Here is a 24189-nt window from a genome sequence, read left to right on the forward strand (position 1 = left end):
ACACACACATGCACACGCACGCACACACACACACACACACACACAGCTTGGGCATTAGAGAGTCAGAGACAGAAAGGGAATCACAGAACCAAGACAAACAACTGAATTCCAAAGAGATTTGAAAAGGAAACACTAAAACCCTCAAAGTATAAGATGGACACTTAAATAAATATTTATCTGATCTTGGCATGGAGAAGGCCTATCTGAGCATGGCACCAAAGGCAGACATCATAAAAGAAAAAATCAAATAATTAAAATTTAAAATTAGCAGCATAAAAATGAAAATTGCTGCACATCGAAAGGAAACCCATCATGTTAATATCCTAAATATACAAAAAAAACCACCTACAAAAAAAAGATAAGAAAAGTACTAGCATCCCAGCGGAGAAGTAGGCAGACACAGGCAGTTTACAAATGACCTCCAAACGGCCAGTAAGTGAAGACTGGGGCTCAACCTTACCTGCGATCAAAGAGATGCAAATCCGAACAACAAGTGAGATTTCACTTCTCACCCATTTTAATAAAGGAAATGGATTTAAAATGCACCAAAATGCAATGTAGGGAAGGTGGAGGGGAGGGAGTGGGCCCTCTTGCGCACACTTGGTGGCAATGTACCTTAGTATAACCTTTCTAAAGACACCCTGGAACTATGTATCAACACGTAAAGGCTACACACTTTTTGACTCAGCAATTGCACTTCCAAGAATTTATTCTAAGAAGATAATTAGGTGAGAGTATAAACTGAATGTACAAGGATGTTCTCCAGCTAAATGTCCTCAGAAGATGATTGGTTAAATAACTGTGGTATGCTCAAGTCACAACTATTTAGCCAATCATCTTCTGTGTACATTTTCGGTGAAGAATATCCTTGTTCAAACCACAATGGCTCCTTCATTGATAGTCATTAGAAAGGACAAAAGCAGGGCTGCTTTTACAACTCAGGAAGACGTCAGCCTCATTAACCAGATTACAGAACTGCCCGTACAGCAGAGTCCTAAGCACACATGGGCCATTGTGTGCACATGTGTGTATATGTGGAGACATGTCCAAATGAACACGCATTGAAATGGCAGAGGGGCAGCTAGGCCCTCAGTGGCTGGCAGGTGCCCCAGCCAGGCAAAGCAAGACCAGGACAGATCTGGGGGCAAGGACAAGGAGGAGGTAAATGGGATGCAGGCTGCCGAGGGCATATTTTCTGATTCAGTGCTGAGAATAGGGTTGCCAGATTAAACAAATAAAAATACAGGACTACTCCCAAATAAATGTGTTCAGATAAACAATGTTATGGCTTGAATTGTGTCCCCCAGAAATATGTACCTGTGGCTGTAATGCCACTTGGGAATAGGACTTTCTTTGTTATGTTAGCAAGGCCAAGTGTCTTAAGCCAATCACTTTTGGAATACAAAAAAGCAGATTAGGCACAGAAGAAAGCAGACACGGGGATGGCCCACACTATCTGAAGACCAGGGAGGCAAACCAGTCTAGAAGCCCAGGAACTCAAAGGATGGTCAGCTACAGAAGCTGAGACAAGAATTTTTCCCAGAGCTGACAGAGCGGGAGCCTTCCCCTAGACCCAGAGCCTGAATTCGGACTTCTAGCCTCCCAAACGGTGAGAAAATAAATTTCTTTTTGTTAAAGCCATCCACTTATGGTATTTCTGTTATAGCAGCACTAAGAAACTATGACAATGAATCAGTTTTTAGTATAAGTATATACCAAATATTGCATCAAAACTAAAGCCAAACCTATTGCCATTGCCGCTGAGCCGATTGCGACTTATAACAACCCCACGGGACAGAGTAGAACTGCCCCATAGAGTTTTCAACTAGCCCCTGGTAGATTCGAACTGCCAACGTTTTGGTTAGCAGCCGTAGCTCTCAACCACTACACCACCAGGGTTTCCCAAAATATTGCATGGTACATACTTATATTAAAAATTAGTCATAGTTTGAAATTCAAATTAACTGGGCATCCTATATTTTATCTGGCAGCCCTGGATGGGAAGCTCTGAAAAATCTGTCTTGCTGCCTCCATGGGATGAGCCAGCACAGCTTGGAGGGGCACTGAAGCCCTAGACAGGCTTCCTATGTCCTGCCCTGCCTCTGACTGGCTCCAGACTCTTTGCCCATGAAATGGAGCCACCAGCCTCTGCCTCACTCTACGTGTTTTGCAGGGAACGTAGAGCAGGGCAAAACTATAGTCTTTGTGCCAGAAAAACCACATTAAAACTCCCAGTCATCAGTTTCTGAACAAATTAAACATCGAATTACCGTATAATCCAACAATTCCACTCCTAGGTATGTATCCAAAAGAACTGAAAGCAGGAATGCAAGCAAATACTTGTACACCAAGGTTCATTGCAGCACTATTTAAAATAGCCAGAAAAGGTGGAAATAATCCACCTGTTGACCAACAAAGGAACAGATAAACAAAATGTGGTATATCCATACAATGGAATATTACCCAGCCATAAACAGAAATGAAGTCTTAAAAGGACACATATCATTTGATTCCACTTATATGAACTATCTAGAATAGGCAAATATAGAGAGACCAAGGAGTTCCTGGGTCGTGCAAATAGTTAATGCACCTGGCTGCTAACTGAAAGCTTGAAGGTTCAAATCTGCTCAGAGACACCTCTGAAGAAAGGCCTGGCAATCTACTTCTGAAAACTCAGCCATTGAAAACCCGATGGATCACAGTCCTACTCTGACATACGTGGGGTCGACATGAGTCAGAGTCAGCTTCACAGCAGCTAGGTAACTGGTTTTATAGAGACGTGAGTTTATTAGTGACTACCAGGGGTAGGTGGGAGGCAGAAAGACGGGTTACTGCTTACGGGGCACTGAACTTTTATTAAAGGCTATAAAAGCATTTGAAATTGCAACGTGGTGACGTAATTAATGCCACTGAGTTGTACATGTAAAAAATGTTGAAATGGCAAATGTTTTGTTATATATATATATATCTACCACAATAACAAAAAATTTTAAAAAAGACTCCTGGCCATCGAGTAGCCTTAACCTGAACACCAAACCCCCCACCCCGAGCCCCGGCTCTACATGTGTAAGACGGGGATAATAGTGTCTGTCCACAAGGTCGTTGTGGGGATTAAATGAGAAAATGTATGTAGAGTGCCTGGCACACAGTCAGTGCTTAATACAAGCTGATCCCCTTCCTTCTTGTCCACCGCCAGCTGCAGCTCATGCTCTTGTCCCCGGGGATTACAACTCAAGCACCTCCTGTCATCTCAGGTTTGACAACTGGCCTTTTTGATCTTCCCGTTGCAGCAGCAGCAGCCGTGAGCTGACACTCTTCACCTGACTTCACCTTTTTCTCGAATCCCTACCAGCAGTTCTGTTCCTTATCTGTACTTCTCACACTCTGGATGAGGGCGGAGGAGGATCAAACTTGCTTTGATAGCAGATATTCAAGAGTGTCAGACAAGGGGAACTACAGAGAGCAGGGCCCTGATGCCACTGTGAAATGGAGATAGTGGCCTCCAGACTCGAGAATGTAAGGGAGCTGTCCTGACTGGGGACAAGTCTGGGCTGGCAGGGGGGGCTTTCTCCTCTGGAGCCTGTCTGTCTGCTTGTTGTCCAGCACAACTGCCTAAAGTAAACTTTCCAATGGAAGGAGGGGGTCGACCTCCTTCTCTGAGAGCCCCATTTTCATAGGGTTCTTTTCACTGCTAGATCCTACCACCCTTCAGTGAGGCCCAGAGCTTAAACATATGCCAAGGTCACCCAGTCAGTCATTTACAAGCCCAAAAAGCTAGTGTTGATGAGTAAATCCCCAAGTATAGGCTTATCCAGCCTCTTGTTGAAGAGCCCTGTGATACAGAGGACCATGACCACCACTGTGGATGCATAGAGGATGTAGGTATATTCATAGCAGGAGCTGTCTCCTACTGGCTACTCCCACCTTTACCCCTTGCCCTTCCACTTTTGGTGCTCCAAAAGTGGGTGCAACTCACACTTTTCCAGATGCACAAATTGCCCCATAAGCCATTCCCGAGCCAAACCAATAGGGTTTGGTGACTGCCTGGGCTTACCCATGCCTGACTCCCTCGTTAGCACAGACAGCTGTGACCCACTTTGCTGTGCACTCCAAAGACAGCCAGGCGCACATACTGTGAAGTGTGCAGAAACTCTGCATGGGTGACTGTACAAGGACTCACTCAGCTACAGCTACCCGTCTGCATCAGGGTCAGGGCTTGTCTGTGCAGGCAAGGCCAAGGCCTGGCACAGAAGAAGAGGACTCAGCGAGGCTAACCATATAAGGTCAGGTCACTCTGGACTTGTTTCTCTTAGCACCTATGACTTAGAGACCTGATGCCATTACATGGCTAGGGGGACACGCCTTCCTTCTGTCCCATTGGTCCTGATACAGAATTCTGTGCATTCTCATGTCTAGGCTGCCTCACCTGTGCCAGGCAGGTAAGAAAAGGGACCCATCAGCCTTTATTTTATCCTAAGGTCGAAAGGTTGGCGGTTTGAACTCACCCAGAGGCACCTCAGAAAACAGGCCTGATGATCTGCTTCCAAAAGGTCACAGCCTTGAAAACCCTATGGAGCCATTCTACTCTGCACACATGGGGTCACCATGAGTTGGAGTCGACAAAGGTAACAAACAACAACATTCTGTAAACTCTTTTAAATCACAGACCTTCCTTGTGAATCTCACGAAAGCTCTAGTTCAGTGCTGTTCAGCAGAAACTTCTAAAATGATGGAAATATTCTACATCTCTGCTGTCCAATATGGTAGCCACTAGCTACATATGGCTATTGGCTTGATATTTAGCAAATATGACTGAGGAACTGAATTTTAAATTTTATTTCATTTTAATTCATTTAAATATGTGGTTAATGGCTACTATGCTGGATGGCACAACTCTAGACCAGGGGCTTGAAAACTTTTTCAATAAAGGGCCAGATAGTAAATAGTTCAGGTTATGCAGGCCATATGATCTGTTACAGTTATTCAACTCTGCAGTTGTAGTTCATGAAAGCAGCCATTAATAATATGTAAACAAATGGGTGTGGTTATGTTTCAATAAAAACTTTATTTACAAAAACAAGCTGTTGGTTGGATTTGGCCAGAGGGCCATAGTTTGCTAACCCCTGCTCTAAACCCTCCATAGGAAAAAAAATATATACATGCCCTCATACACAGAATTTTGTCTGTAATTTCAGGCCATTCACAGACCTTCTGATGCTTAAAAATCGACTCTTGCCCATTAATTCCAGGCTAGAACCTCTGTTTTAAGAGGACTCTATACGGTCTGACTGAGACTAGAGCTATCTTGGAAGTCATGGTCCCCAGACCTTCCGTTAGCCCAAAACTAGAACCATTCCCAAAGCCAACTTTTCAGACAGGGATTGGACTGGACTATAAGACAGAAAATGATGCTGGTGAGGAGTGAGCTTCTTGGCTCAAGTAGACACATGAGACTATGTGGGCAGCTCCTGTCTGGAGGGGAAAAGAGAAGGTAGAGGGGGACAGGAGCTGGCTGAATGGACACAGGGAATACAGGGTGGAGAGGAGGAGTGTGCTGTCTCATTAGGGGGAAAGCAACTAGGAGTACAGAGCAAGGTGTACATAAATTTTTGTATGAGAAGACCAAATTGATTTGTAAACTTTCACTTAAAGCACGATAAAAAAAATAAAAGTAAAAGGACTCTACAGAATGTGCCCTCAAATCTGCTCTGCCTCAAATCGGCACTGTTTCCTGAGGGACGCGCCGTAGCTAGGGATCAATGTAACACTTTTTTTCGAAAGCTTTATGGAAGGTTCGGTCTCAGACAAGTCCATAGGATTGCTGACTAAAGACACCAGGAGGGCCCTCTATGTGTCAGGCTCTCCAAGAATCTCTGCAGGCCTCTCCTTGTTGACTTAGCCCACCCTCCTTCCATCCAATGCCAACATATCATGGACAGAGCTATAATGGCCTGAGAGACTTTAAGAAACTTCTGAAAGGTCTCTCTTAGTAAGAAGGTTGTAGCTTAAGCTTGGAAAGCATTAGTTTAGGTTCAGGACCAGGTAAAGATACAGCCAAGATGACCAAGATCACCAACTTGATATTTGGAAGAGCTGATCTTTTCTCTAAAAGAAGTTGGGCTATCTGAGGAGTCCTCACTTTAAAGACAGGTAGGTCTTTGTCAGGAGCCCTCAATTAAAGGTAACTGAGGTTATGTCAGATGCCCTCAGTTAAAGGCACATGGAGCCTTCTCAGGAACTCTCAGTTAAAGACAACTGAGGCCATCTTCAGTGCCCTCATGTAATCAGATTGAAGCATTGAACTACCTTTCTCCATTCCCCTGCCATCAGGGGTAATTTTTGCCAAGGAGGTAGGAGGTAGAACCTGCTCACCTCCCCTGATATACTCCTGGCCAAGAAAAAGGTAGTACAGTATCTATCTCAATTTTCCTATAGCTTCATTCAAGAAAGTATCACTTATTCTTTAAGTTCTTGAACAAAAGCAAGAGAAAGAAACCTTTCTAATAACTGGCATCCTTTACAAGGGTGTTATGTCATTACTGTTATTAATTATCATTAACAGTCTTAAAATATGCCTATTAATGATTTCAACACAAAATAGCAGTGCACGTCTTAGCCAAGAGTAGCATAATTACCTATTAATGAGATGCAAATTTCCCAGGGAAATGACAGATCTAGAAGTACCACCTTCTGAACTAACATAATAAAGTTAATAATAACAATAGTGTATAATCTGAAGATATTAGTGTTAATTTGAATGCCAACATCATATTTAAACAGGCTGAGAGAAGTGTAAGTTATTTGCATAGCTCAAACCAAGAAACCCTAATCCATTCTATTAAGGAAAAACTGTTCTTCTCTGAATGATGTAAAACTGACTCTTTGCAGTGGCTACATTAAGCAGAAATTTTTTCGGCTACTTATTTTATGTCTTTTACTTAGGGTTTATATCTCTCTTACTTCCAAAAAACAAGCTGAGGTACCTTACACAATTAAGCCTGATATAAAACAGAATTAAAAAAAAAAAATAAAAACACAACAAAACCAGTTAAAGGGACAGAGAACTAGATGTTATCAGGTCCTCAGGATAAACTACTGCAGCTGAACTCTGAATTCAATTCTCTGTTTCCTGGAGACACAGAAAGGACAATTCAAGTAACTGAGTTACTGGCTAGTAACCAGCTTTGGTGGGAGAAGCACAAGTTCTGATTCTGAAGAAGCGCGTCAGTGATGCTGAAAGCAGTGCGGCCCTGCCTGTGGCTATTACAACATCACACCTCAGGCTCCAGGTCACCTACCTTCATAGCTGGCATGGAAGCCCTGGGCACTGACTGCGTAGTCACTGATGAGGCGCAGAGAGAGAGTGGTGGCCGCACTAACGATGGTGGCTGGCAGCTGAAAGCCTGTGAGTCTGAAAAACAAAAAGATGTATTTGAGAAGAAAAGTCCCCTTGGGAAACTTCATATCAGTTGTGCATTTACTGAGCACCTGCTGCATGCACAATTAAGCATTTATTGAATACCTACTGGATGCTAACTTAGGCACAGGGAGGGATATGTAAGAAGTCTAACTCCAGGCACATACAGGGTGTCCAAAGACAAAGTGATCTGCACACAGAGGTGATGGAAATCAGCAGTCTTCTGCTACAGAAATCTGAAGGGCTACTCCCCCAAAACAGGGCCTAATCCCAGACCTGGAGGCCTGCCTCTTTTGTCTATCCTTACTTTTCTCCTCTTCTCCTCTCTCCTCCCTTTCTGGCTGGGGTCTTTTGAGGCTCTGGGTAGAAGTATCCACAGATTTACATGTAATAATTGGAAATAAACAATATTTATTCACATACTGAGGAAAATATATCCAACTCTAAGTAGCAGGCTGCTTTCTTACCACAGATTTTATTCTTCAAAAGGAATGTTTACCACTTTTATAGAAATGATACATGCTCATTATTTTAAAAAGAAAGCAAAAAAAAAAAAAAAAATCCAGTACACTCTAGAAAGAAAGAATCACTCTTGACATTTGACACACACAGAGATGGAAAGATCAGTGGATGGGATTGTATTCAATGAAAGAATTTTATACAAATGGGATAATACTGTACATGCTTTTAAAATTAAAATGTTTAAATTTAAATACTTTTCTGGAACTTAAGTGAAGATAAAGAAATGGAGGTGAAACTGAAGGAACTGCTGAACCTGAGATAAATTTGTCTTTAACACAAGAGACTCACTTTTAAAAGATTCTCCTAATGTTAAAAAGATAAAATAATGAAGCTTTCACTGAACACTTGGGAACACATTTTTGGTATTTGTCACTTCTGGGCCTTCATGCATGGTGGTCCCCACAGGAGGCCTGATTGTGCACACAGGTAGTAGTGAGGCATCCAGTTTCCCACTGACCTTTGCGCTTTCTCATCTCTCTGAGGCTCAGCCCTGCCCCCACCCGATCAGGATCTGGGTGGGGGGATATAAGGTTTACCTTTACCCCTGTGTTCAGGTAGTGTGGTGTATCTGTGGTGCTCCCGGACCCCTCTGTACACCTCCCCCTGCTATAACACCTTGATGCCCATTAGGATGTCCAATGGAGAAGGTATTTGGTTAAGTCGAGTTAAATCAGATGTCTGTTAAAGCCCATCGTGAAAAGTCCTGTGCTAGATGAAACTCTTGCACTTTCTGCTCTCTTAATATTACTGAATTCATGCTCACTCGGAATCAACTCAAAGAGGAGGAAAGGTAATCAAACTGTAAATTGAGTGACCAAATAAGTTTCAAGATCATCTTTTCTTCAGGTATAAAAACATCCAGTGGAGGATCCCTACCTCACCCCATATGATATCTCTTTCCCTCACACACACTTTTCACCCAGGCCAAAAATTTATGTGTAGAGGGAGAGCCAACATGGTGCTATAGACAGAAGCACCATGCCATCCCTCTACCGCAAAGACTTGAAAAACTAAGTAAAACAGATACAAATGTCAATCCTGGAACTCTAAGCATCAAATGAAGAGATAATGAACTAGATCAAGTACCGAACGGAATAATAAACCAACAGAGAACAGAGAAGGAGGAGAGCTATGGAGTGGAGGTCCTCTACTAGCTAATGTGGCATGGATTCACTATCTTGGACAACAGCCACAAAGAACGGCAGACAGGGAGTACGAGAAGGCAACTTCACAGAGCTCCCAACAGGAGATAGAGCACTCGGTAACCAGGGATACATGCCTTCCCACACCCCACCCGTCTTCCCTCTACACAGCCTCTGACGCTTTAGAACAGGCCACGGTCACCAGGCTGGAGAGACACCAGCTTATTGCTATCCAGGTCTGCCCCACCCACACTAGTCAGCTCCTTTAGCACCACTCTTTTTTTTTTTGAGGTTAATGTTTCTTGGCTTTTTTTGTTTGTTTCATCTCTTTCACCTTCTCCCTTTCCTTTCTCCCACCCAGCTAAACCCATGTGCTGTACCCTCCCCTTATTGATTAACTGTGCCACACTACTCAGCTAGAGAGCCACAGGCACATGGCCTCCCTGGGTCTGTGCCACCCCACCTGGAGGCTCCCTCAGTGCTATTTTTTTTCTTTTCTTTTTGGTTTCTTCTCTCTCACTCTTCCTTCCTTTCCCTTCTCATGCCCAGTTAAACCCATGTGTCATCCCTGCCCCTTCTTGATGGGCTGTGCCACACCACTCAGCTAGAGAGCCACTGGCACACAGCCTTCCTGAGTCTGTGTCACTTCCACTGGCAAGCTCCCTCAGCACCATTTCTTTGTTTGTTTGGCTTCTGTTATTTTTTCTTTTTTTTTTTTTCTGTTGCCGTTTCTTCTCTCTCTCTCTCCCTTTTTCCTTTCCTTTCTCCAACCCACCTAGCCTTGTGTGCCACCCTCCCCCCCATCGACTAGAAAGGCTCTGACACAGCCTCCACAGGTCTGTGCTGCCCCTAAATGCCAAGTCCCTCAGCACCATAGTTTTAATTTTTCTTCATCTTTCCCCTTCTCCCTCTTCCTTCTCATTCCCATCTAGGCCCTGCACTGCCCCTACCCTTTCCTGAAGGGTCCTGTCATGTCGCCTGGTGAGAGAGACATTAGCACACTACCACCCCAATTCCACCTGCCTCCAACAACTGCCTCCCCAAGCACCATATTTATTTTTTTTTTGTTGCTTTTTGTTTGTTTGTTTCTTCTCTCTCTTTCTCTTATTTTCTTTCCTTTCTCCTGCCCACCTAGGCCCATGCACCACCCATGCTCCTTTTCAACAGGCTGAACTACACCGCTCAGCTAGAGAGCCAGGAATACACACCTTGCAAGATCTAACCTGCCCCCACCTACTAAATCTTACTGTGCCACCATTTTATGTACTTTTTTGTTTTGTCTCTCTTCTTTCTCTTTCACCTCTCACTCACTTAGCGCCACACATCACATCTTCTCCGTTCCCTCCTGCCTATCTGCACCACATGATAAGAGTGCACCCCTGAGCACCACCACCCGGTGAAAACCAATGGACCCTGATGTACGCTGCCCCCCAGACCCACCCTGATGCCTCCAGTACATGCCACAAATGACCCTGTCTTACCCCTCCTCCCCCACTGGACCCACCCTGCTGCACCACAGCTGAGAGACTGACCATGCCCAACTGGACAAGGTGGTGAGAAGTATCGTGCCCACAGACAAGCAAGTGACAAAGTATGCCCAGCCAGACTGTCCAGACATAACCAAATAAAACAAAAAAGCAGGAAGAAACAAATTGACCATCAACAAATGAAGAAAATAATTCCTGAATGTCTCAAAGACAGGAGACAATATAAAGACATATAAAAAAACAGGACAGGATGGTTCCAGAAAGTGGCCAAAATAAAACACCAGATGACCTTCTGGTAGAAGAAAACACACTGGAACTACCTGATAGGAAATTCAAAACTCTAATATTCAGGGCTGTCCAAGAGATGAAGGAAAATGCAGACAAAAATAAGGGAGAAATAGACAAAATCATGGAAAATACAGACAAATCAGAGAAAACACAACAAATCAATGGAATAATTTAGGACAATAATACAGGAACAAAGTGTCAAAATAAACAAACAACTAGAAATCATACAAAAACAGCAATAAGAAACCCAAAAGATAAACAACAAGATTTCAGAAATGTACAGTGCAATGGAAAGTTTTACGAACAAATTTGAAACAATGGAAGACAGGATTGGTGAAATTAAAGACAAAATTTTGGATAGCATTTTGTTTGAGGAAAAAGCAGTGAAAAGAACGAAGAAAACCTGAGAACAACATGGGATACAATCGAAAACAAAAATTTGTGTGTGACCAGAGTTCCAAAATGGGGGGAGAAAACCGAAAACACAGAGAAGATCATTAGAGATTTCCTAACTGAAAACTTCCCTAATATCATGAAACACTAAAAGCCAACCATCCAAGAAGCTCAATGAACCACATATAGGATAGACCCCAAAAGAAACACAAAGACATATCATAATCACACTCACTAACAGCAAAGACAAAGAAAGAATCCTGAGAGCAGCTCAGGAAAATGGAAAGTCACATACAAAGGGGAAACAATAGGACTAAGATCTGATTACTCAGCAGAAACCATGCAGGAGAGAAGGCAATGGGATGACACATATAAAACCTTGAAAGAAAAAAAATGCCAACCAAGAATAACATATCCGGGAAAACTCTCACTCCAACATGATGGCAAAATTAGGACATTTCCAGATAAACATAAATGAAGGGAATATGTAAAAACCGAACAAAATTTACAAGAATTATCAAAGGGAATCCTTTGGTTAAAGAAGCAATAACATCAGACAACAACCTGAATCTAGGACACAGGAGAGAATCAGCCAGATACCAACCTAAGTAATGAACTCCCAAGAATAAAACAAAACTAAAAGATTTACTACCGAGAACCAGAGAGGTCAATCTATAAATGACAACAACATCAGAACAATAAAAGAGGGAATAAATGGTGTAGGTATAGAACTTTCAAATGGAATGGAAGTCAAGGTGATATCAAGTAATAAAAGACTGGTTTAAACTCAGGAAGATAGGGTTAAATTTCAGGGTAACCGCAAAGAAAGTTCACAAATCTACTCATCAAATCAAAGAAGAAAAACATAGTCTCAATAAACACAAAATCTATAAAAATGAAAGAAATGAAAAAAATCCACAAACAAAAGGAATTCAGCACAAGAGAGTAAGAGGAACAAAGAAAATGTAAACACCACACACACATACGCATGCACACACACACACACAAACCCTACAAAATGACAGCAATAAACTCACATCTATCAATAATCCCACTGAACACAAATGGCTTAAATACACCCATAAAGAGACAGAGTGACATAATGGATTAAAAATAGGACCCATCAATATGCTCTCTAAAAGAGATACACCTTAGAAACAAAGACATAAATATATTAAAAATCAAAGGATAGAAAAAAATAACATATCAAACACAGCAACCAAAAAAGAGCAGCAGTGACAACACCAATCACATACGAAATAGACTTTAAAACAAAACCCATCATAAAAGACAAGGAAGGGTATTATATAATGATCAAAGGGACAATCCACCATGAAGACAAAATGAAAATAAATATCTACACATTCAATGTCAAGGCTCAAAAATACACGAAACAAACTCTGACGGTACTTAGAAATTGACAGTTCCACAGTAACAGTAGGAGGCTTCAACACACCACTCTCAGCAAAGGACAGAACATCTAGAAAGAAACTCAACAAAGATGCACAAGATCTAAAGGCCACAATCAACCAACTTGGCCTCATAGACTTATACAGAACACTTCACCCAACAGCAGAAAAGTACACATTCTTTTCCAATGCGTGTGGACTATTCTCCAGAATAGACCACATTTTAGGCCACAAAGCAACCTGTAACAAAATCCAAAACATAATACAAGGTATCTTCTCTGATCACAAGGCCAACAAGGTAGAAATTAATAACAAGAGCAAGGGGGGTAAAAAAAAAAAACATGGAAACTGAATAACACTTACTTTAAAACCTGGGTGATAGAAGAAATCAAGCATGGAATCAAAAAACTCCTAGAATCAAACGAGAATGAAAACACATCACACCAAAACCTTTCAGACACAGCAAAGGCAGTGCTTAGAGGTCAATTTATAGCAATAGACACACACATCAAAAAAGAAGAAAGGGATAAAATCAAAACAATAGTTATACAACTCAAAAAAATAGAAAGAGAACAGCAGAAGAAGCCCACAGCCACCAGAAGAAAGGAAATAATAAAGATCAGAGCAGAAATAAATGAAATAGAGAATAGAAAAAATAAAAAAAAGTGGGTTCTTTGAAAGGATCAACAAAATCAACAAGCCATTGGCCAAACTGACAAAAGAAAAACAGGAGAAGACACAAATAACCCAAATAAATGAAAATGAAGTGACATTACAACAGATAAGATTGAAATAAAAAGGATCAGAACAGAGTACTATGAAAAACTATACCACCATGCATTCCCATTGAGTCAATTCCAACTCAAAATGACAATATAAAAACTATGAAAATCTATATTATGAAAAACTAAAAAACTATGCTCCAATAAATTTGAAAACCTAGAGGAAACAGACAAATTTCTAGAAACATATCACCTGCCTAAACTAACACAAAGCAAGGTTGAAAATCTGAACAGACCCATAACAAGAGAAGAGATTGAAAAGGTAGTTTAAAAAAAAAACAAAAACTTCTAGCAACAACAAAAAAAGCCCTGCCCCAGATGTCTTCACTGGAGAATTCTACCAAACATTCAGAGAAGAGATGGCACCAGTACTACTCCAACTATTTAAGAATGTAGAAAAAGAAGGGATAGTTCCAAATTCATTCTATGAAGCCAGCATAACCCTGATACCAAAACCAGGCAAAGACAACACACACCAAAAAAAAAAAAAAAGAAAGAAAGAAAGAAAATCACAGATCAATATCTCTCACTTCCAAAAAAAAAAACCAAGCCCGTTGCTGTCAAGTTGATTCCGACTCATAGCAACCCTATAGGACAGAGTAGAACTGCCCCCATAGAGTTTCCAAGAAGTGCCTGGTGGATTCAAACTGCCGACCTTTTGGTTAGCAGCTATAGCACTTAACCACTACGCCACCAGGGTTTCCATCTCTCACTTATAGATGCAAAAATTCTAGCCAATGGAATTCAGCAACATATCAAAAAAAAAAAAAACACCATGACCAAGTAGAATTCATACAAGGTATGCAAGCATGGTTCAACATTAGAAAATCAATCAACATAATCCACCATATAAATAAAAGGAAAGAAAAGAATCACATAATCATCTCAATCGATGCAGAAAAGGCATTTGACAAAGTCCAACACCCATTCCTGATAAAAACTCTCAATAAAATAGGTATAGAAGGGAAACTCCTCAACATAATTAAAAAAAAAAAGGGCATCCATAAAAAAAAAAAAAAATTTTTTTTTTTTTATACAAAACCAACAGCCAACATCATTCTTAATGGAGAGAGGCTGAAAACATTTCCCTTGAGAACAGGAACAAGACAAGGATGCCCTTTATCACCACTCCTACTTAACACTGTGCTGGAAGTCCTAGCTAGAGCAATAAGGCAAGAAAAAAAAATAAAGGGCATCCAAATTGGTAATGAGGAAGTAAAACTGTCCTATTTGCGTATATGGTACAATACATAGAAAACCCAAAAGACTCCAAAAGAAAACTGCTGGAACTAATAGAAAGATTCAGCAGAGTAGGAGGATACAAGATAAACACACAAAAATCAGTTGGATTCACCAATAAAGAGAATGATGAAGAGGAAATCAGGAAAACAATACAGTTTATAATAGCCCCTAAAAAAATAAAATACTTAGGAATAAATCTAACCAGGGATGTAAAAGACCTATATAAAGATAACTACAAAACACTACTGCAAGACACCAAAAGAGATCTACATAAATGGAAAAACATACCATGCTCATGGATAGGTAGACTCAACATTGTGAAAATGACCATTCTACCCAAAGCAATCTACAAATACGATGCAATCCCAATCCAGATATCAACAACATTCTTTAAAGAGATGGAAAAACTAATCATTATATGGAAAGGGAAAAGGCCTCGAATAAGTAAAGCACTCCTAAAGAAGAAGAAGAAGAAAGCAGGAGGATTCCCACTACCTGACTTCAGAACCTATTATACAGCTGTGGTAGTCAAAATAGTCTGGTGCTGGTACAATGACAGATACATTGACCAATGGAACAGCATTGAGAATCCAGATGTAAATCCAGCCACCTATGGTCACCTGATCTTCAACAAGGACCCAAAGTCCAACAAATGTGAAAAAGACAGTCTTTTTAACAAATGGTGCTGGCAAAACTGGATGTCCATCTGCAAAAAAAAGAAACAGGACCCATACCTCACACCATACACAAAAACTAATTCAAAATGGATCGAAGACCTAAATATAAAACAAAAACCTATAAATGACTATAGAAGAATAGGGGGACCCCATACTACTAAGAAAGCAGCATCAGGAGCAGAGCACGTCCTTTGGACCCAGGGTCCCTATGCCTGAGAAGCTTCTTGACCAGGGAAAGATTGATGACAAGGAATCTTCCTCTAGAGCTGACAGAGAAAGACTTCCCCTGGAGCTGACACCCTGAATTTGCACTTGTAACCTACTAGACTGTGAGAAAATTAATTTCTCTTATTAAAGCTAAAAAAAAAAAAAAAATTATAGAAGAATAAATAGGATCAACACTAGAAGCCCTAATACACGGCATTAACAGAATACAAACCACAACTAACAACACACTAATTCCAGAAGATAAGCTAGATAACCAAGATCTAAAAATTAAACATTTATGTTCATCAAAATACTTCATAAAAAGAGTAAAAAGAGAACCCACAGACTAGGAAAAAATTTTTGACTGTGACGAATTCGACAAAGGTCTAATCTCTAAAATCTACAGAAAAATCTAACACCTCTGCAACAAAAAGACAAATAATTCAATTAAAAAATGGGCAAAGGAAATGAACAGACACTTCACCAAAGAAGACATTCAGGTGGCTAACAGAAACATGAGGAAATGCTCGAGATCACTAGCCATTAGAGAAATTCAAATTAAAACCACAATGAGATACCATCTCACCCAGTCATTACTGCCATGAATCGAAAAAAAAAAAAATGCTGGAGAGGCTGCAGGGAGATGGGAACTCTTACACACTGCTGGTGGGAACGCAAAATGGTACAACCATTTTGGAAAACGATATGGTACGTCCTTAGAAAGCTAGAAATAGAAATACCATATGATCCAGCAATCCCACTTCTAGGGATATATCCTAGAGAAATAACAGTCGTCACATGAATAGACATATTCACACCCGTGTTCATTGCAGCACTGTTCACAATAGAAAAAGATGGAAACAACCTTGAGGCCCATCAACAGATGAATGGACAAACTATGGTACATACACACAATGGAGTACTACTCAACAATAAAGAACAATGATGACTCTGCAAAGCATCTCACAACATGGATGAATCTGGAGGGCATTACATTGAGTGAAATAAACCCACAAACCCAGTGCTGTCAGGTCGATTCCGACTCATAGCAACCCTATAGGACAGAGTAGAGTGAAATAAGTCAATCACAAAAGGATAAATATTGTATGAGGCCACTATTATAAAAACTCATGAAAATATTTACACACAAAAAGAAACAATTTTTTATGGTTACAAGGGAGGTGAGGGGTGGGGATGGAAAAACACTAAATAGACAACAGATAAGTGGAAAGTTTGGAGAAGGGTAAAAAAAAATAAATAAATTTTTTTTTTTTTTTTTTTTAAGACAGTACACGATACTGGGGAAGCCAGCACAGCTTGTATAAGGCAAGGTCATGGAAGCTCCATAGACACATCCAAACTCCCTGAGGAACCAAATTGCTGGGCTGAGGGCTGTGGAGACCATGGTCTCGGGAACCACTAGCTCAATTGGCATAATGTAGTTTATAAAGAAAATGTTCTACATTCTACTGTGGTGAGTCATGTCTGGGGTCTTAAAAGTCTGTAAGCAGCCATCTATGATACTCCACTGGTCTCACCCCTTCAGGAGGAAGGGAGAATGAAGAAATCTAAAGATACAAGGGAAAGATTAGTCCAAAGGACTAACAGACCACAACTACCATGGCCTCCACGAGACTGAGTCCAGCACAATTAGATGGTGCCTGGCTACACTGCTGACTGTTCTGACAGGGATCACAAGAGAGGGCTCCAGACAGAGCTGGAGAAAAACGTAGAGCAAAATTGTAATTCACAAAAAAAGATCAGACTCACTGGCCTGATAGAGATTGGAGAAACCCCGAGAGTATGGCTACCGGCCACCCTTTTAGCTCAGTAATGAAGTCAGTCCTGAGGTTCACCCTTCAGCCAAAGATTAGAAAGGTCCATAAAACAAAAGGAGATTAAATGGGCGCATCAGCCCTGGGGCCAGAACAAGAAGGAAGGAGGAGACAGGAAAGCTGATGATGGGGAACCAAGGTCAAGAAGGGGATAGTGTTGACATGTCATGGGGTTGGCAACCAATGTCACAAAACAGTATGTGTATTAATTGTTTAATGAGATGGACTGACACAGTGGATGCAACAATGGGCTCAAGCATAACAAAGATTGTGAGCCTGGCCCAAGACTGGGCAGTGCCTCGTCCTGTTGTACATATGGTCGCTATGAGTCAGAAACGATTCCACGTCCCCTAACAATAAAAATTCGCTCTGTAAACCTTCATCTAAAGCACAATAAAAAGAAAAAAAAAAAAAACCTTCAAAATAACAAAACCACGCATACTTGAAGGAAATAAATAATTTTTTCATAATCTCAGGCTAAAAAACAAAACCACGCATACTTGAAGGAAATAAATAATTTTTTCATAATCTTAGGCTAGGGAGGGCTTTTCTAAGTACGACATGTTTAGAGGTCTTCTTTTGCTTCTACCTGGCCATCATTCTTCTGGGATCTGCCCACTGCCTGAGATTCTGATAGGTACCACACCTAACCTCTTGCCACAGAAGTGGGCAAGTGATCAGTCATGACATACTATCCCTCATCTTCATGGATTTGTTCAAGGTACAGAGAGCAGGGAGAAGGGCACATGACCCAGGCAAGGCCATTTAGAGTCCTTCCACGAGATTTGATATACAGACTGTGAGAGTTTCTTATTTTTTTTATCTTGAACCATTAAAATGTAAGCTTGGGACGGCCAGCACACTTTCCATCATCACACAGAATTTGCTTTATGAGAAAATTATATCACCACACCGATATAAACAAAGCTGAGCAGTGGGCAGCAAAGATGGACAGAGCCCTAATAAATTTTTGAAATCTTTGGTCTAGCCATACCTGAAACTAGACCTACCTCTGTGATGCCCAATTACGTGAGCCAACTTTCTTTCTTTCCTTTCCTTTCTTTTTGCTTAAGATAATTTGATTTGGATTTCTATCTCTTGAGATTGATTATCTACGGATACAATATAAAACCCCAGAGGGTTTAAAGGAAAATATTGACAGATTTAACTACATAAAATTAAGCACATATGCATGGCAAAATAAACTGTAAAAAGGTAAAGAGAAAAATGCAAACTGGGAACATTATGTGTAATACATATAACAGAAATGGGATTAATAATCATAGTCTATAAAGAACACTTGCAAAGCAGTAAGAAAAAGATAGGCAGTTAAAGAGGAAGAGGACAAAGAATATGGCCAAACAATTCACATAAGTAATACAAATTGCTAATAAAAATGGAAAGATGATCCACCTAATTAGTACCAAAGTCATGTAAACAAAATCCACAAGACTAATTTTTCACCAGTAGATTAGAAAATATCCAGAGTTGGCAATGGTCAAGGGGAGCAGATCTACCCATACACTGCTGTAGAATATGTAACTTGTTACATTTTGGAGGAGAATTTTGCAGTCTCTTTAAAGTAGAGAAAGTTCTCTCTCCCCAAAGATCCATGCTCCTCTTTCATACTACAGGGTTGTTGCTGCAAAGTGGTTATTCTCTAATAAACTACATATCCCAGAAGCCCTTGCATCTAGGTAGAACTATGTGACTAGTTCTAGCCAATGAAACCATGAATAAAAATAAGGTAGACCAATTTGTGTTGATGTGAAAAATGTCCAAGACATAATACTGAGAAATAAAAACAACAAGCTATAGACAGTATAAATAATATGTAGCCATGTTGCCAATACAAACACACACACAATATTTAACATTTTATTGTATCTACAGGCACTGTTCTAAGTGCTTTCTTCAAATTATATCACTGAATCCTCCCTATAGTCCTATGGGATAATTACTATCGTTATCGCCATTTTGTAGATGAGGGAAAAAAAGCACAGAGAGGTTAAGTAACTTGCCTAAGATGACACAGTTATTCAGTAGTCAGATTTAAATTCACAACCCCTATTCTTTACTCTTAATCACTACATTAATATACCGCTGCATAGAAGGGGAAGCCCTGGAGGCACAGTGGTTAAGAACTCGGCTGCTAACCAAAAGGTCGGCAGTTCGAATTCACCCTCCGCTACTTGGAAACCCTATAGGGCAGTTCTACTCTGTCCAATAGGGTTGCTTTGACTTTAAGGCAACAGGTTTGGTTTTTTGGGTTTGGCACAGAAGGGATATATGCAAAATATAGTGAATGAGGTTACAGGCTTTTACATCTTTCTGCTTTACCCACCTCTATATTGAGTTTTTCTAATCTGTTCATCCAATCTCTGGAATAAAACTGCACATTAATACTGTGCAATTCACACTGGATTTCAACCATCTGTTTACTTGGCTGTCTCTTCCCACAACCAGGGCCAAGGAAAAGGGAGATAATGTGTCCAAAAGGATAGAAACCATGTCTGGTTCATTGCTGTATTCCAGGCCCTAGGACAAAGCCTGGCCCAAAGTACGTATCAGTGAATATTTGTTAAAACTGGATTCTTATATACTCTAAGGCACAGCATTGGTCTAGCCCCCAGTCATCTCTATGACATAGCCTTGCAATGTCCAATATGGTAGCTACCAGCCACATGTGAGTGAACAGTGAACAGGTTTAACTGAGATGTTCCGTAAGTGTAAAAGACACATTGAATTTTGAAGACTTGACAAGGAAAACGATAACACCAAATGCCTCTTTAATAATTTTTATATTGATTACATGTTGAAACGGTAATATCTTGGATTTATTTGGGTTAAATGAATTATTTTATTAATATTAAATTTGCCTGTATGTTTTTACTTTTTAAAACATGACTATGGAAAATTTTAAATTACATACATGAAAAGTAAAAAAACAGAGGGAACAAAGAGAAATATAAATCAACTTAAACCCTAACATATCAATAATTACACTGAATGCAAATGGTCTAAATATACCAATTAAAAGGCAGAGACTGACTGAGTGGTTAAAAATACACCACGCAAGCATTGATCAAAAGGAAGCAAAAACGGTTATACTGGTATCTTATAAAGTAGGCTTCGGAGGAAAGAAAATGATCAGGGACAAGAAGAACATTACATAATGATAAACGGATCAATTTACCAAGAAGATACAGCGATCCTAAAAGTGAATGCACCAAACAACAGAACTGCAAAATATGTGAGGCAAAACTAATAGAACTTGAAAGAGAAAAAGACTTAACCTACAATTATAGCTGGAGATAACATCTTTCTCTCAACAACTGATAGAGTGTAAGCAGGCAGAACATCAGCAAGGATGTTTTAGAACTTGATAACGCCATCAACCAACAGGACCTAACTGACATTCTACCCACCCAGAGCACAAAACACATTTTTTTCAAAAGCGTATGGTACATATACCAAGATAGATCATATCCTAAGCCATATAACACATCTCAACAAATTTAAAAGAACTGAAGTCACACAGAGTGTGTTTTCTGATCACAATGGAATTGAATTAGAAGTCAATAACAGAAAGACAGCAGAAAAAACGCCAGTGTGAAACTAAACAACATATTTCTGAATAATCCACAGTTCAAAGAGAAAATCTCAAGGAAAATTCAAAAATACACTTAATTGAATGAAAATGAAAAAGCAAAACATATCAAAATTTGTGCAACACAACTATACCAGTGCCAAAAGGAAAATTTACAGCACTACATGCTTACATCAGAAAAGAAGACTCAGTAATCTAACCTCCCATTTCAAGAACCTAGAAGGAGAAGTGCAAAAGAAACCTAGCAGGCAGGAGAAAGGAAATTATAAATATAAGAGCAGAAATGACTAAAATTTAAAACAGAAAACCAACAGAAAAAAGCAATGAAACAAAAAGTTGGATCTTAGAAGAGATCAATAAAACAGACAAACCTCTAGCAAGACTAACAAAATAGAGAGACAACACAAATTAGCAATATCAGGAATGAAACAGGAGATATCACTACAGATGCTTCAGACATCAAAAGGACAAAAAGGAAAAACTACAAGCAAATCTACGCACAACATTGGACAATGAGATGAAACGGACCAGTTCCTTGAAAAGCACAAACTACCATAACTTCCCCAGTATGAAATACGAAATAGATAATATGAATAGCCATATAGCTATTAAAGAAACTAAATTAGTAGTTCCAGAACTCCAAAAAAGACATATCCAGGCCCATATGATTTCACTGGTGAATTCTACCAAAAATGTAAAGAAAGGAAACTCTGGTGGCATGGTAGTTAAGTGCTATAGCTGCTAAGCAAAAGGTCGGCAGTTCGAATCTACCAGATGCTCCTTGGAAACTCTATGTGGCAGTTCTACTCTGTCGTACAGGGTTGCTATGAGTCTGAGTCAACCTGATGGCAACGGGTTTGGGTTTTTCTTTTTTCTGATGTAAAGAAAAATTAACACCAGCTCTACACAACCTCTCCCAGAAAACAGAAGAGGAGGCAACAGTTCCCAATTCATTTTAGGAGGCCAGTATTCCCCTGGTACCAAAACCAGACAAAAAAAGAAGACTACAGACCAACAGCTTTCATAAATACAAAAATAACTAAAAAAATAAAGTGCAAAAATCCTTAACAAAATATTAGCAAACAGAATTCACCAATATATAAAAATATTTATACATCATAAATAAACTAAAAAAATCTGTTGCCATCTAGTCGATTCCAACTAATAGCGACCCTATAAGGACAAAGTAGGACTGCCTCACAGAGCTTCCAAGGAGGGGCTGATGGATTCAAACTGCCAATCCTTCGCTTAGTAACTGAGCTCTTAACCACTGCGTCACCAGGGCTCCACATCATAAACAAGTGGGGTTTATTCCAAGGATACAATGTGGTTCAGTACTTGAAAATCAATCACCGAGTCGACCATATTAACAGACTGAAGAAGAAAAATCACACCATCCTATCAAATAAATGCAGAAGAAAGCAATGGACAAAATTTGACACCCATTCCTGATAAAAACTCTTAGAAAACTAAGAATAGAGAGGAACTTCCTTAACCTGATAAAGAACATCTACAAAAAACTTACAGTTAATACATTTAATGGTGAAAGACTGAATGCTTTTTCCCGAGGACTAAGGACAAGGCAAGGATCCAACAATCCTATTGGAAAATCAGCAAAAGACATGAAGAGACGTTTCACTAAAGAGTGCATGAAAAGATGTTCAACATCACTAGCCATCAGGGCAATGCAAATTAAGATCATGATGAAATATCACTACATATCTTTTGTTGTTGTTAGGTACTCTTGAGTCAAGTACATTTTGACTCATAGCTACCCCGTGTGACGGAGTAGAACTGTCCCCATAGGATTTTCTTGGCTGTAATCTTTACAGAAAAATCTTGCCAGGTTTTTCTCCCACAGAGTGGCTCAATGGCCTCAAACCTACAACCTTTAGGTTAGCAGACAAGTGCTTACCTGTTGTGCCACCAAGGCTTCTTACCCATTTTATACACCTTTTAGAGCAGCTAAAATAAGTGCATGAAGACTGTAGTTTTTGATCTTCATCAGTAAGTATTTCAAGTCCTCTTTGCTTGCTGAAGTACTTACTGATGAAGATTAAAGACTACAGCCTTCAGTATGGATTACACCTCAATATAAAGAAAACAAAAATTCTCGCAACCAGACCAACAAGGAACATCGTGATAAACGGAGAAAACACTGAAGTTGTCAAGGATTTCGTTTCACTTAGATCCACAACCAACGCCCATGGAAGCTGCAGTCAGGAAATCAAACGAAGTATTGCACTGGGCAAATCTGCTGCAAAAGACCTCTTTAAAGTGTTAAAAAGCAAAGATGTCACTTTGAGGACTAAGGTGGGCCTGACCAAAACCATGGTATTTTCAATCCCCTCATATGCATGTGAAAGCTGGACAATGAATAAGGAAGACCAAAGAAGAATTGATGCCTTTGAATTATGGTGTTGGCAAAGAATATTGAATATACCATGGACTGTCAGAAAAACAAACAAATCTGTCTTGGAAGAAGTACAGCCAGAATGCTTCTTAGAAGCAAGAATGACGAGACTTCATCTCACATACTTTGAACATGTTATCAGGAGGCACCAGTCCCTGGAGAAGGACATCATGCTTGGTAGAGAGTCATGGGAAAAGAGGAAGACCCTCAATGAGATGGACTGACATAGCGGCCAAAACAATCGGTTCAAGCATAACAACAATTGTGAGGACAGTGCAAGACCAGGCACTCTTCCATTCTATTGTACATAGAGTGGCTATGAGTTGGAACTGACTCGATGGCACCTAACAACTACAACAAAAACAAAAACAAAAGTAATGACAACATCAAATGCTGGCAAGGATGTGGAGAAGCTGATCTCTCATACATTGCTGGTGCAAATGCGAAATGGTACAGGCACTCGAATAAAGTTTGGCAGTTAAAAAAAAAAAAACACACATACACTTCTACAACCCAGCAATCGCATTCCTGGTCATTTATCCCAGAGAAATGAAGAGATGTGTCCATACAAAAACCTGTACATATTTGTTAATAGTTGCTTTATCTGTAATAGTCAAAAACTGGGAACAACCAAAGTATCCTACGATAGGTGAATGATTAGACAAACAGTGGTGAATCCATACCACGGAACGCTACTCATCAATAAAACGGAACAGGATATTGATACTCTCAATAACCTGGATAGATCTAAAGGGCATAATGCTG

At 40.0% G+C, this 24189-nt stretch overlaps 1 protein-coding gene across 1 annotated transcript in view; it reads right to left on the reverse strand.

Moving 5' to 3' along the window:
* Positions 1-24189, reverse strand: part of CSMD2 (CUB and Sushi multiple domains 2) — a 797331-nt gene that overhangs the window by 629150 nt on the left and 143992 nt on the right. The window contains 1 exon segment of the mRNA XM_064281672.1: positions 7299-7411. Within this exon segment, the coding sequence (XP_064137742.1) occupies positions 7299-7411 (113 nt within the window).

This window comes from Loxodonta africana, chromosome 3 (assembly GCF_030014295.1).
Source record: "Loxodonta africana isolate mLoxAfr1 chromosome 3, mLoxAfr1.hap2, whole genome shotgun sequence".
Classification (NCBI taxonomy): Eukaryota; Metazoa; Chordata; class Mammalia; order Proboscidea; family Elephantidae; genus Loxodonta; species Loxodonta africana.